General features: G+C 43.2%; 1 protein-coding gene across 1 annotated transcript in view; it reads left to right on the top strand.

The window, feature by feature from the left end:
- The first annotated feature begins 455 nt into the window (after positions 1-455).
- Positions 456-16,052, top strand: part of FGGY (FGGY carbohydrate kinase domain containing) — a 55,825-nt gene continuing 40,228 nt past the window's right edge. The window contains 6 exon segments of the mRNA XM_078771389.1: positions 456-522; positions 9,731-9,829; positions 9,832-9,908; positions 11,968-12,079; positions 14,430-14,614; positions 15,508-15,593. Of these exon segments, the coding sequence (XP_078627515.1) occupies positions 9,733-9,829; positions 9,832-9,908; positions 11,968-12,079; positions 14,430-14,614; positions 15,508-15,593 (557 nt within the window). The 5' untranslated portion in view covers positions 456-522; positions 9,731-9,732.

Below are 16,052 nucleotides of genomic sequence, written 5' to 3'. Positions count from 1 at the left end.
TAAGATTGAGAAAAGGATGAAGAAAATGAAGGAAAATTTTAGGGAGAAAGGGGGCCGACTATATAGGGGAGTGAAAGAGTTGACGAATGGCATGAAGCCAGGAAGCAGGAAAAGTGATGAGGAGTGGAGGTAGGGAGGAGCTATATTTGCAACGTATGCGAGAGGCGTGGTCAAAACATCGTCTTATTGGCGTACCTCATCAATAGATTATGAAAACAGGGAAATACTTGTCATTACATAACTATTATTATTACAACAATAATAAAACACAAACTCCCACATTATGAGCAATATTTAACGCAATGGAAACAGTCGTTTAAAAAATAAATAAATGGGGATGCCCGAAACAGGTTCTAGTCGATCTGAAATCTCCTCATATACATCCCTTACTGGCGGCGGCCGGCGGGAGAAGGGCGTGGTCTCCGCGTATACCGGAAGTGCTCTGTGCTTGTCCAGCACGTGTGGTGTGGGAGCTTCTGTTGTCTTCGCGCGTGGGACGTTCAGCAGTGTTTGGATTCATTGGTGATAAATGCGAAAATAGTTCCAGACAACTTTAACCTACACCTATGATGCTTTAATTGTGATCTTTCGGTAAATTTCATCATTTTATTTTTTATTACTATAAATTTTTTATTACTTAAGTAGTTCCCGCTTAGATTAGTGTCTTTTACCGTTTACTTGAACGTTAATATAAAAATCGGATTTAACACTCGATATGTATGCGATACCAGTTATTACCATGGAGATGAAGATGGTTATTTATGCGGTTTGGATGACGGCCATGTCGAATTTACTGCTGCAATTTACACTGATGTATTTAAATAAAGTAAAGACCGCCTTAAAATAGTAAATACAGTACCTTTGTGCGGCTGTGCCCCTGACCCACGTGGGGGAAAGCGGGAGTGTGATCACTGATCAGTTACCAAGTTCCTTGTCGAGCGCTCGCCAAGCGGCTTAAGCACTCAAGCAAGCGCTCCATTCAAAACTGTCTATAAGGAACGGCCGGCTTGGCAAGCGCTAGCAAGTTGCTTGGTAACTGAACATACATTTGGTTGTTCTGCCTGAATGTGGGCTCAAGACAGCCCCATGGCAAGGATTACACTGGGTGGTTTGCCTTTGCCTTGCCAGCCATAGTCAGGACAAGGATTTGGAGTTTGTCCAGGGTGTTTATGGTAACTCACACACTCTTCACGAAAGACCGTCATATCTTTAATGTCCAGGTCTACTAGCTTATGGGCAATGTTCATCCAAGGGACGGTGTGCGTTGTGATGCGGCGACCCGCCTGTGAAGCCCCCTGATGTGACAGTTTACAGTTGTGTCGGAAATCGAACTCAGACTAGATAGCTCAAAAGGTAACTGATCCAGTCTATACCTCTGCACAATCCAGTCGGATTATTATACATGTATGATGACATTCATGGACGTTAGTTCACTTTTCTGAAAAACCCACCCCAGATACCACAGTTTGCAAGCAGAACCATTTGAGAAAGTTCGACATCTTAAAATCCTGGGGGTTATTACTTCAATGGATTTGAAGTGGAACTTACACATTCAGAATACTGTTCCAGTCTGGAATGTTTGCTTAGCCGAGTCTCAGACAAACGAGTTGGAGAGAATTCAGAAAAGAGTCCTAAGAATAATCTTGGGTCTTTCTTATCAGCATCATGATCAGGCCCAGCATGGCTGCAGGTTACAAACTCTGAACCAGCACAGACTGGAAATTTGACAGAAATTTGCGAAACAAACGGTAATTTTCTTTTATTGAGTTCAGACAGTGGTTGCCCAATTATAGATACTAGCATGGCGGTATGTGCCCATGTGGGCCCACCTTCGTTGGGCAATTTGAAGTGGTAGTATTTTCACAAAGTGATACGTTTCTTGGGGCACACGATACAGCTGAAAATCGTTTTTGGGACATACTGTAATCATATTTGGCCTTGCTGGACCAAACTGTACAGTTTTTGTGATGTAAACCACCACGTGATCAATTTTGAAGTTTTCATTATTTCCAAGAAGATAACCCGGTTCCACCAGGACTGCCAGCCAATAGCAAGTGAGTGGGGAGGGGTGAAGTGTGCACACGGCGCAGATAAAGGTGCACACAGCGGGCAGAAGTGATGAGATGCCAAGGAGATATGCGGTGACAACCGCTCCCCCCTCACCCCTCAGTTGGCTTGTTCACACCATGCCTGCCACACAAGTCTGTGACTCCTCTCCTCCACCTTGCGATCCGTGGGCTGGACATTTCCGCCATCACTCCAATTGGGTTTGAGCATAGTGAACCCTGCTGTCCTTGTCGCATGCCCTCCAGTCTTTAGTCTTGTGTATCCGAGGCCTTAAGGATTAGATATTTAAGCACTTGTTCCGTCGATGATCTGTCCCGTGGCGTGTGTATTTGGATTGAAGGTTAATCATTGGGATTATTAGTTTCATTATAATTGCGATCGCTTTTTCCTGTATATATACGTGCTCTTGTTCTTTTACACCACACAAATATAATTATTGAATTAACTTGGTCTTGGCCCATCCTGCTTGCTCATGACGGTGCCATCTGACGGCTCATGACGGTGCCATCTGACGGCTCATGACGGTGCCATCTGACGGCTCATGACGGTGCCATCTGGCAGAAATCCGTTTGAGATAGAGATTGGTGGGGTCCAAAGATCTAAGAGTTCGGAACCACGCTGACACTTTCTCGGCCAGATTGTAAGATCTGTCCTGTGTACGCTCGGCACATCACTCGCCAACACAGAGATTCCAATCGGCACGGTAACACGACATTGGGCACGGGATCTGACCAGGAATCTCTGCGGTGGGGGGTGGACATGGTCACGGTCGCTACGTGACTTGCCGGATTTGGACCAGGCAACCGGACCCACTGGGGCACCGTAACAATGCAGAGCCAAATCCACAATAGCACAATAGCTCTTTGAAATTCACTCAAAATCTCCCAGATCTTATGTAGAACAAGCAGGTTTAAGAATAGCGCAATTGTTATTTTGTTAGAATCTTGAATGAAATAAATTGAGTTCCGCCCAGATCTATGTAAAATGTTTGGTTGTTTATGCCTTGAGCAGTGCTTGCAAAAATGTCCACAATTCAGTTTTTAACTACTATGTACTTTATTGGCAGATATATCTTGTTCTTATAACGATGTTAATTTGTTTCAAGTGTTGAATGTTTGAAATACAGTATACCATGAAATGAAAAAAATGGATGAATTAGAAGGACAGGAGGCAATATACAAATAAGCATAGTGTCTGGTATTAGGAAGTGGGCATTTTTACCTGTGATGTGTGGTGCGTTGACAAGAGCTCTGCATGGTGATTGTTGTTGTTGTTGTTGTTGTTGTTGTGGTTCTTGTTGGGGATTGATTTTTGAAATGTGCACTCGTTTTCAGACAGCTGTCAGATCCCACCCACATTTGCCGCTTGACTCGACCCACCATTGCCATGGCACTCAACCGAAATAATATGGCCGCCATCTTTGTTTTCTTATAGGAAATTGTGGAATGTGGAAAGACATCAGGCCTGAAGGTCTCTCCTGATTATGTACTGCCTGGGTTTGTTGTGTCAGATTTCCATTGGTTTTGTTTTGGATGAGTATTGCTCACGATTAGGTATCCCAAAAAATAGAATCAATCTCAAATACAAATTATAGTTTCATTTGTAAAATTTGTAAACAAAGTAAAGTTTAATTATGCCTGTCAGCACGCACAGTATGCGGCACCCTAAAAAATAGTGTTACTTAATTTTTGAACGGCCCCATATTGGGGTTATACAATCCATGAGTGTGTGATGAATCAGGTCATTCTGATATAACTGTGGCAGAGGCTGGCATGGATGAGAGGTGTCCAATCGGCCCGTTAACGGATTTTGTCGCAGGTTGTGATGACAGTGAGCTCATTCTTGTTCTAATGTAAAAATGAAGAAAATATTTTCTGTAATTTATTACCTCCTCCACCGAAGGTGGACCAAAGGTGGACGGAGGTTATGTTTTCACCCCTGCTTGTCTGTCTGTAAGGAGAATATCTCACAAAGTTGTGGACGGATTCAGACGAAATTTGGTGGTCAGGTTGGGCATGTAACAAGGACAAATTGATTAGATTTTGGTGAAGATCTGGATGCAACTCCGGCCTATCATTGGGATACAAAATTCAAACTGTTCAGTGTTCAGCCAGGCGGAGGTACGCGCTCCGAGTTCCGTTCTAGTTTTCTCAAGCATTTTATTGTGTAAGATTTTAGCTTCCCACTGTAACTGAGAATGACCATTTTTCCTTTCCTGAAAATAGGGTATTCAAGTCAGCATGACGAGATAGAAAGTGATTGCCTTCCTGTTCTATGTACAAACCACATTGGGCACCACTCATCAAATCCAGATGGTATGGCATGATGGTTGTGCTTCAGAACCCACATTATTCTTGGAATGAGTAGGACATACATGTCCTCGTACCCTGGCCAAATTTCCTTTTGGAGTCAAATGTAAAATGACCACCGTGTTCCTCTGTACTGGGTCATGACCTTGGGCTTCCTGCTCAGCTACACCTTGAAAATTTGAATGTCAAGTGTCAAGGTCAGCCTCCTCGAGGATTCCGAAGGTAATCAGCATGCTGCAGTTCAAAGCTGTATCAGTGATGACTTTGCTGTCATTCCTTAGATTTGTTAATGTCTATTATTAATATTTTGTGGTCCACTAAAACATCATGCCATCAATCACTTTACCCACAATGTTTTCTCCAACCATTGCTCCTACCCCAAACCCAACCCTCTGCAGGTTACTATGTAGGTTACCTACCCCCCCCCCCCCATCCCACTCTTTGTTATTTTCCTGTTAGTTTCTTCTCTTGCTTATTCTTGTTCGATGTAGGGTGAGACGGGTCCGCGGGAGTAGAACAAACTGTCGAACAAGATTTCTCTTGAAAATACTGTTACGTTTGTGGGGGTAAACAAAGAAATACCTTAGGAAAGTTAGAATTGTGTAGATTGGAATGTTCCGTATGCCTCAAAGCCATCTCGATGTACGTAAGTAGGCCGTCTGTCCAGGTAAGAGCATTTGCATGTCGCCATAAGGGGCGTGGATTTGTGCTAATTAATTCTAGGAATCTAGGGCTTAAAGATTAATTCCCCAGTGTGTAATTTGCCTCCTGTGGTCTTCCCTTCGGTTTTATTACATTCGGCTAGCCAGGAAATTGAGGGCTCAGTAAAACAACGATAGCAAAGGAATGAGACGCATGCACTCACAACGCCGTCTGGTCCGGCAGAAACAGCATTTGCCGATCAGCAAGGGAACGACGCCATCTGAACATTCCCGAACGGAGATTAGACTCCGCCCCCAAACGACTCGTAAGGAGGAGGCCACGCCCCAGCCTTTGTGACTGGTTAGGGAGCCATGAAGTGATGATTGAGTAGCGCTCGGTGATTGGACAGAGTGTGACGTGAGTGGTCCAACATTCGAGAGCTGTGAGAGGAAAAAGATGCCGTCTCGCCATCTTTGTCCCTTTTGTGCTGGCTCTCAAAGAGAACGGCTGCGTGCCTTTTGGTCTCTCATCTCTTTGTGCTGGTGGTTGTTGGGGGCGGTCGCATTCCTTCTTTTTGTCCTGGCGTTTGTTGGAGGTGGTCACATTTTCTCTTTGTTCTGGCTTGTTCTGGCTTGTTCGTGGGCGATGGCGCATCTTTGGCTCGTGTGCGCTTGTGGAAACTGAACAAGAGAGGTTTGGCGCAGTCGGCATCGCGAGAAGTACCTCACTTTGGGATGTCGAGGAGCGCGACTCCGTGCCATTTTGTGCGCTTCCTGCACGGTGGTTTGGAGGCGACGAATGTCGGCAAGCCCTCAGTTGAACTGCAAAGCTGAGTGTCGGCCAATTACCAAATCATTTTATTTTCTTTATTTCTCCCTGTGTCTGTAATTGAGTCCGATGGAGGGTCCCTCACCTTCACCTATTACTATTAGTTTTTCCCTCAATATTTCTATTGTGCTTGCATTCTTTTCATTAAATCATTAGTTGTTGATTTTCAATTTCTTGTCTTGTTTAGTTTCTTTGTGGGTTCGGATTAACCCAGTGTCGGCCGTCCGATCAGGTAAGACTTCGAACCTTCCCGCGTGTGCGGAAAGATAATCCCGTCAAGTTTGAAATACGCCTCGGAGTTAAAGTTCATTTCGGCGATTTGTCTGAGGCCGGTCTTCATCGGCCACGGACAGGACAATACTGTATACCGTATGTATATATACACATGAGCGCCAGTCAATAAGTAACCTTTAAATGGCGATATAAATTCGAGAATGTAATGTGTGTAGTTGTAGATGACATATGTTATATCTTTGGGTAAGAGTCATGTTTTGCCTGTTTTCGATCTGGCAACATTGAGCGTATGACGTCAGTAGAGTAGTTCCAAGATGGTGGCTCACTCAGAAGCATGCACCAGGGAGGAGAAACGTTCTGTCATCCGTTTCTTGGGAATTGAGGGTGTGAATCCCAGTGAAATCCATTGCAGAATGAAGATGCAATATGGTGACGCATGGTTATCACTGCAACAGGTGTACGACTGGGACAAGAATTTTAAAAGTGGAGTGTCCAGTGTGGCAGACACTGCTCGCTCGGGCCGGCCTCGCACAGCCGACACACCAGAAATGGTTACAGGAGTTGAACCCGCACTACGGGAAAACCGTCGCATTATGCTGGATGAAGTGGTTAGCCATGGTTCAAATTGAACAATAGCCATGGTTCAGCACGCCATATCATTCACATTGTACTGGGGTTCTACAAAGTGTCTGCAAGCTGGGTGCCGAGACAACTCACACCCAAACTGAAAGAACGGTGAGTGGACGCATGTGAAGAACTTCTGCGACGTTACAAAACAGAAAACAACGCTTTCTTACAGCGCGTAGTGACTGGGGATGAAAGCTGGGTCCACTACTTTCAGCCAGAAACGAAGAGGGCAAGCAAAGAATGGTGCCATTCAACTTCAACGAAGCCAAAAAATTCCGCACACAGCTGTCCGCTGGAAAAGTGATGCTGACGCTCTTCTGGGATACCCGAGGCCCACTTGTAGAGCATTACATGCCCAGAGGGACCGCAGTCACCAGTGCATCATACTGCAACCTCCTTAAAAATCATATGAAACCAGCAATCAGATCAAAATGTCATGGACTACTCACTACCAATGTTTTGCTTCAGCAGGACAATGCTCAGCCCCATACCGCCTTCGCTACAGATGCAACAGTCCAGGACCTGCATTTTGAGTGTCTTCCTCATCCACCCTACTCACCAGATCTCGCCCCTTCAGATGACCACATCTTTGGGCCACTTAAAGAGGCGCTTGGTGGAACCACTTTCCAATCCGACAAAGAGGTCAGAGGCGGTGCACGAATGGCTACACAAGCAGCCAAAATATATTTTTTTCTCGAGGAATCCAGGCCTAAGTAAAGCGCTGGAAAAAATGCATTGAACGCAATGGAGATTATGTTGAAAAAGAACACAGTTGTCAAACACATACATGCAAGAAACAAGTTGTGAAAAATATTTTAAGGTTATTTTTGACTGCCCCTCGTGTACATATATATATATATATATATATATATATATATATATATATATATATATATATATATATACATATATATATATATATATATATATATACATATATATATATATATATATATATATATATATATATATATATATATATATATATATATATATATATATACACACACACTGCATGATCAAAAGTATGTGGACACGCAAACATCTCATTCCAAAATCATGGGCATTAATATGGAGTTGGTCCTGCCTTTGCTGCTATAACAGCCTCCATTTGTCTGGGAAGGCTTTCCATAGATGTTGGAACATTGCTGCGGGGATTTGCTTCCATTCAGTCACAAGAGCATTACTGAGGTCGGGCACTGATGTTGGGCTGGTAGGCCTGGCTCGCAGTCGGCGTTCCAATTAATCCCAAAGGTGTTCAATGGGGTTGAGGTCAGGGCTCTGTGCAGGCCAGTCAAGTTCTTCCACACCGATCTGGACAAACCATTTTTGTATGGACCTAGCTTTGTGCATGGGGGCATTGTCATGCTGAAACAGGAAAGGGACTTCCCCAAATTGTTGCCACAAAGTTGGAAGCACACAATCATCTAGAATATCATTGGATGCTGTGGTGTTAAGATTCCCTTCACTGGAACTAAGGGGCTTAGCCCAAACCATGGAAAACAGCCCCAGACTATTATTCCTCCTCCACCAAACTTTACAGTTGGCAGTATGCATTCAGGCAGGTGGCGTTCTCCTGGCATCCGCCAAACCCAGACCTGTCCGTCAGACTGCCAGATGGTGAAGCGTGATTCATCACTCCAGAGAACGCATTTCCACTGCTCCAGAGTCCAATGGCGGCGAGATTTACACCACTCCACCCTACGCTTGGCATTGCGCATGGTGATCTTAGGCATGTGTGCGGCTGCTCGGCCATGGAAACCCATTTCATGAAGCTCCCAACAAACAGTTGTTGTGCTGACGTGCTTCCAGAGGCAGTTTGGAACTCGGTAGTGTGTGTTGCCACCGAGGACAGACTATTTTTACGCGCTATGAGCTTCAGCACTCGGCGGTCCCGTTATGTGAGCTTGTGTAGCCTACCACTTCGCGGCTGAGCTGTTGTTGCTTCTAGACGTTTCCACTTCACAATAACATCACTTACAGTTGACCAGGGCAGCTCTAGCAGGGCAGAAATTTTGGTGGAAAATTGGCATCCTATGACGGTGCCACGTTGAAAGTCACTGAGATGTTCAGTTCGGCCCATTCTCCTGCCAATGTTTGTCTATGGAGATTGCATGGCTGTGTGCTTGATTATATATACCTGTCGGCAATAGGTGTGGCTGAAACAGCTGAGTCCACTAATTAGAAGTGGGTGTCCGCATACTTTTGGTCATGTAGTATGTATGTGTATTATATATATATATATAATATATATATATATATATATATATATATATATATATATTATATATATATACAGTATGTATATATATATATATATATATATATATACACATGTATAATACACACGTTTTTACGAAGGCTTACTGGCATCCACTGTTTAGGTGAAACTATTAAAAGGGATGGAAGTATAGTGATCGAGTGAGTGATGGTATGACTACATACTCGACTTTCTTTCCGCGTTTCTCTGATTTGTCCTGTTCCATTTATTTTGCTGATGTTTCCTTTTTCAGTTGTGATACACCTACCTGCTTTTGAGATGTCGAATCGGTTCCTGTCCCGACTATAAACTTTTATCTTCGAGTGCTTCCCAGGCAGGATGTTGCATCAAAGAGCGCACCATTCATCACAGAGAATATTCAGTTGGCTATGTTTAATAACACTCACTTGTGGGTATTAAAGATGACAGTACCTTTCAAAAAGAGTCGGTAATTGTGTGCCCATACCTTTGCCAAATGGTATTTCCAACACCATCTCTCCTCCACCCCCCACTCCCCCCATCCCCTATTCAATCTGTGAACATAACCCCGCTTCAGTTGATCATAATGCAACCAGCAGATGAACCCTAATTTAATGGTGGTCTCGATAAAGACCTCTTTCACCCATTTCCTCCTTCAACATCCACCCTTCCTCCAGTTTGACACGAAATGCATTTGAACTAAAACTTAAGCATCCATGGTTATTTGTTTTTTTTTGCAGCAATTCCAGCTGTCACCTCCCCACCCCTGCTCTTCTGTCTGTAGCCATGCGTTGTGTCCTGGCTTTGGACGTCGGAAGTTCCAGTGTGCGAGCAGCGATCGTATCCTCATCTGGTGCACTGCTGGCACGTTCTGAATCTGCACTATCATCTGGGCACCTTCCCCAGGCCATTACGAACAGAGCTCTAGCCAGCTGTGGGCTGCTGCTTGCATTGCTGCCACGGTGAGGTTTGCTCAAGGGGTGCTTTGCTTACTCGGACTTTACACTATTCACTGCCATAAAAAAGCGAAAAGCCAGAAGGGTTAGTTCCGATAAACTTTTCCTTCGTGTGTGGGGCATTGTGGTCATACCAAATAAACATCAGCTGCTCTAATCTGCAATAGGTCTCGGTGGTATAAAATTACAAGGACTGTAGCAGTTTTCAGTTTTAATAGTAACAAACATATGGTGGTGGTTGTAGATCAGCTAATAAAGGTCATTGGGGTGCCAATAGTGCTATTTTATAGGCAATTGGACCCAGTGGTGTCCATCTTCTCTCTGGGTCACATTTTTGAACAGCCATTTGGGAACCAGTGCAGTACCAGTGAGTACAATGCAACAGCGCTTTAACCATTCCACCACCAAGTCACTCAGCAAAGTGTCTATTTATTATTATTATTATTATTTTTTGTATAAAAGATCGAGGCTCGTGTAAGAGCTCACACATTAAACACACATTAGCACATAAAACACAAAAAACATAATCGGACACATAAAACAATAAAGGAGGGGTGACGAGATGGGAGAGAGAGGGAAGCACACAAGCACAACAGTAGAGAACAAGGACATCGGGAGATCTGTGGAAGGGAGAGGACTTGGGGGGGGGGGGGGGGGAGGGGGATGGAACACAGTTAAGACAAAATTGACACTACTAGGAATTTCAGGAATGAAGTCGGGGATTGAAAGAGGTGGATTTGGGGTGTATTAACAGGGGTAGAAAAGATCAAGGTTTTGATTGGGGGAAGATCACAGATGGTGGTGAATATAGCGTTTTAAAGACCTGGAGGGAGCAGTGGGATTGAAGAGAGTGTGGGAGTTTGTTCCAGAGGTGGGAAAAAAGAGGAATAAAAGAGTGAAGGTGAGCCGAGGGTCTACAAAGATCAGTCAATTGTTTGCTTTCCAATTAATTCTTACATAATTAATTTTTGTTTCCATTCGTTAACGGGAATTTGAGGATGCTGCTTTTTCATCGGCGGGCATTTTGGTGCCCATCCATTGTTGCCCTGAAGGCATTAAGAGCCAACCACAGTGTTTGAACTTGCATCACGGATAGAAAATATTGGCTAGGGCAGGCAGGCAGGCTATCCCCTACTTGACCATCATACTTCCCAGACTAGCTCAGTAGCCGAAGTTAAGATTCCAAAGCCAATTGCTGGCTTCAGCCGGATTTGAACCCAGAACCTCTAAATTGCCAGTGCAGCGCTCTCACCACTAAGGTGCACCTTTTTTTTTTTTTTTTTTTCTTTTTTTTTTGGAACAAGGTCTCGGCACAGGAAAGAGCGAGTTGATGGATAGGCAACTGTTGGATACGATTAACAAGGGAATGAATGAACAAGAAAAGTGAAGAGGAGCGGATGAAACACAGTAACCAGCAACTAAGATGGCTGAGTGAAGGTGGGTAAGAATGGGGGATGACATGAGATGGTGGTGCACTGTCTCCTTGAAGCCCCGGAGGGAACCATGGAATTTAAAAGCCTCAGGAAGGCAGTTCCAGAAACGGTAGAAAAGAGGAACAAAATAGTGGAGGTGAGCCGTGAGCCTGGATTTAGAAAGGTTAACTAGAAGGGGGTTATTCGAAGAACTCTTGCGTCCTGGAAGAGCTAGTGAGTGCCTGAGCAAAGGGAACGAGATCGAAGGGGACGTACCAGGCTTAAACCTTCCTTGCTTAGTTGCATTGCAGACATGGATTTGGGAAATAATGGACAGATCCCCACCTGTGTGTAACTACAAATGCGATGGACAGACCTGTAATACGTCATCAGGATGGAGATGTTTACATCTCCAGCCAACGGTAAAATGTCAAGAATTATAAAATGCATTTCCAAGAATGTGCCGTAGCACATTGCCCACCACAGGTGGGTCGAGAAGGGTACTCCCACCCGGAGGGAATAACCGCTAGTATAGCCAAATTAGTGACCTAGGGCTTTTACTTGAAGGCAGTGAACAGAGTGGAAATGCCTAAGATTTAATTCCAAAGTTTTGATGACTCCAGCAGGAAAGAATTTTGGTTTTTTTGGAACAGGACGTGATGCGAAATGTTGCGTCAGAAGATGTTTGTGGCGTTGCATTTGATGGCACTTGCTCCCTCGTAGTGCTGGACGATGAGTTTCAACCACTTCCGGTGAATGATGCTGGTGAGGATGGCCGCTGTTTTCTTACTGTTCTACAATATTCTTGCATCATTTCCGATTGCTTGGAGAACAGTGGCCGTTTTTGCAAACTTCTTTAACTTTGCCATTCAAATGGTTAAATAAAAGTGGATATTTTGTGTTGCTTCCTACTTTTAATAAAGCACTGCAGGAATACCTCGCTTAACGCCGCTCCGTATAACGCTGACTCATTGGAGAGCTCTTTGTCCTGGAGAAAATTTTTACTTAAGAAAATCCATAGTACACAGCGCCCACTGAGTAAACGCACCCACCTCCATTATTTGTACTGTATGCACACGCTCTGAGCCATTCAGCGCAGTTTACTCCAGCCTTGTGTTGCAGCAGGATGAGCCTCCTCCGACCGTTGCCATGTAGGAGTAGGAGCAGAGTTGTAGTGATGGCAGCTTTTTTTTTTTTTATTGACTAGAAACACCCACTCCCTTCTGGAGGAGCCTGGAGAGGGAGGGAGGGTGGGTGATAATGGGGGAGGTTGGGCAAATATAATTTGTGACGTGGCTAATAATCCCCCCTGTCTGCATCAGGTGTCAATAAACCACTTTCACTGAGGCATGTGTATTGGCGAAAATAGAATATACCGTGAAATGGGGTGAATAGGGACAGCAAGGTGAATAGGGACACAAACTGAAAAAAAGTTCGGAAACTTTTTTCGCTGAAAATTGATAACCATACTGATTTGTTGATATTTGGGTTGAAAGTGTTCTCTTGTTTTAAAAAAAAGCAACTTATAGTCCCTATTAACCCCATATATGGGTTAAATAGGAATAAATAGGATTTTTATGGCTGTCCCTATTCACCCCGTTTTACGCGTGAATAGGGACAGTCACTAATACAAAAAAATTATAATCAAGAAACAATCCTGAGTTTCCAACTTATTGCCAAATTGATAGCTCAGATGGATGCACATAATAACTGATGGATGTTTGGAGAAACTTTTTGTCCCATATTTTTTTTCATTGGCACCGTGGTTTATATTCTGGGTGCATATTATGTACATCCATCTGAGCTATCAATTTAACAATAAGTTGGAAACTCAGGATTGTTTCTTGATTATTATTTTTTTGTATTAGTGACTGTCCTTATTCACCCGTAAAACGGGGTGAATAGGGACAGCCATAACAATCCTATTTATTCCTATTTAACCCATATATGGGGTTAATAGGGACTATAAGTTGCTTTAAAAAAAAACAAGAGAACACTTTCAACCCAAATATCAACAAATCAGTATAGTTATCAAATTTCAGCGAAAAAAGTTTCCAAACTTTTTTTCAGTTTGTGTCCCTATTCACCTTGCTGTCCCTATTTCCCCCATTTTTATGGTAGCGAGTGAGCGGGGAGGGTTAATCTAAAACCTTTAAATACATCTTCTCCCAAACCACCAAATCGATTGACTCGAAACTTTGTGTGTCATTGACTAGGCATGGCGATTAAAATATGATCATGAAAACATCATTGGTCACATGGTGTGGCAGCCATTTTGGATTGAAGGAAAATATTAAATAATTATATCTCTGAAACCGTTAACCATTTCGATGCGAAATTTTACAAATATCATCTAACAGCACTGTTGCATATAGTTTGAAAATGATGATGTCGTAGGTCACGTGGTTTGGCAGCCATCTTGGATAGAAAAACGAACCTTATCCGATCAACACGAAACTTCACAAACGTGATCCCCTACCCATACATATGCAGAGTGTACACTTTTAAGGTCATGTGTCACATGGTATGGTAGCCATCCATATTAGCTTGAAAGACAATATTTTAAAAAATCCTTTCTCTGAAACCGCTTCACCGATCAATGTGAAACATGTCATGGCTGGTGAAAATGTGATACTTGAGAACAGCTGAAGGGATTTAAATCAAACTTGTTTATTTTTAGGACAGTGAACGAGGGGATCTACTCATTGTGGGACGATGCAGAGGCATATTGGCAACACAGCTGCATTGCTGTAGTTATATATAAAATAATATGTTTACTATCTGTATTATTATATTATTAGCATGATTACTGATACCCCCAACGAAGCCCTCATATACCGCTCATGTTTTGGATATAACACTGTCGAGAACACATCTCCAAATAAACAATGGTATAATTACCCCTTTTAGCGTATTTACAATTAGCTCTCTCTTCTCCAGGAACCCATTACATCCTGAACGCTAAGCGAGGTAGTACTGTATTGCCTTTTGTTTTGTTCATAATGCTTGTACTGTATTGCCTTCATCCCTTGATTTGATATTTTCACACAGCCTGTGTATGTTGAGGTAAAAGGGGATTTCAAACCATCATACAAGTGATGCCTCCACAATGCAGGTATAAAGGACAGAAATGTGCTGATGTGGATGGATCATCGAGCGGGAGATCAAGCAAAGAGGTGCCGAGGGGTTCTGAGCACCAAAGAGATTGCAGCTGAAGAGGTGGAGGTTCAGGCTGAAAACGTTGCAAAGAAAGGGATGTCTCTTGAGATGCACCCACCTCGACTTATGTGGCTGAAGGAGGTAGGTGCTGGTTTAGTGACAAGAAACTTAATTCTGGAGTGGTGGTGAGGAGGCCCTTACATGTGTGGTGATTAGAAAGTGCAGATGCAGGTAAGCTGTGTAAGAGTTGACTACAGAGCAATGAACATGTTTGTAATCTAATAGCTTCTTCATCAAAGGCACCCTCTTGTCTTGCCCTTCAATGATTACCCAGTCACTGCATTCCTCCCATTCTTCTTCTCCTTTTCTTTTTTCTTTTTCTTCTTTTCTTTTTTATTCCTCCTTCTTCTTTCTTCATTTTTTCTTCTTCTCTTTTCTCCATTTTTGCATTCATTCTTTCTTTTCTTTCGTTAGTAATTGGGGTGATATAAATTATCCTGGTGGGATTGAACAAGATCAATATGATAGGGATGATGATTACAGAGATGTCCACAAAGACCACAACCCCAATGGCGTGTACGCAAGCTTAGTATTTTGAGCATCAGTCTTGAACATATGTTTCTGGCTTCATTGGCAACACAATTTCCGCTCAACTTGCAGCACTTACAGGCCCCTTGCATACTGTGTGGCCCCACGTTACGTGTAAGGTACCAGGAAGCAAAGCAATGCATAACGCAACACACATAAGAATATCTGGTGACTTTGGTGGAAAGGGTACAAGATGATAGATACTGTGCAAGCTCCTTAGTAGATAAGGCTCATACCTGATGTTTTGACCACCTGGTGGTCTTCAACAGGGACTGTGCAGGCATTGTGTGCCCGGTGTTAAGTGTCCCCTGAATGCGGAAGGGGCATCACGTGATTGCGATAAGCAGGCCGTGAGATGTAATGTCGTTTTAAGAATCACCTCGGTGCTAGTTAGGCTAGTGGATGTTTAAAAGATTAGAGATGAGAAAGTGTCCCTTTACCTGCAGAATCTTCCTGACACATGGAAGTTGGCGGGACATTTCATGGATTTACCAGACTTTCTCACTTGGAAAGCAACTGGCAACCTGACAAGGTGACAGGATGTCCTGTGGTTTGGCCAATTCCACTTCACTTCATACGACATTTAATATGAGAATGAGTGGTGAAAGGCACACAGGGTAGCAAGGTTTTAAAATGCAAGAAAATCAGTTTGTTGACATTCAGCAGGATTTTCAGTCATAAACAATATAATTAACTGCAGACAATTTGTGATAATTGCTGTAAACTACTGGAGATTATAAATCACGTGCCGTAGTGTGTGAATGTCAAAATGGGGTCATGTAGATGTTGTTTACAATTTTTATCATCTTAAATGTTGATGACCTCGATAAATATCTAAAAATCTGTTCAAATGTTCCAAAGGAATTTCGTTTTTGAAATCAAAACACTGAATATTATCTGTCAACAAGTTTGGTCAAAACCAGCTTATTTAGACTTTAGTGTTCATGTTTTATTTGGCCTGGGAGAGGGCGGGACTTGGATTATGCATGTG

Source organism: Myxine glutinosa, chromosome 1 (assembly GCF_964187855.1).
Source record: "Myxine glutinosa chromosome 1, kmMyxGlut1.1, whole genome shotgun sequence".
NCBI lineage: Eukaryota > Metazoa > Chordata > Myxini > Myxiniformes > Myxinidae > Myxine > Myxine glutinosa.
This window is presented reverse-complemented; position numbering and strand designations above follow the sequence as displayed.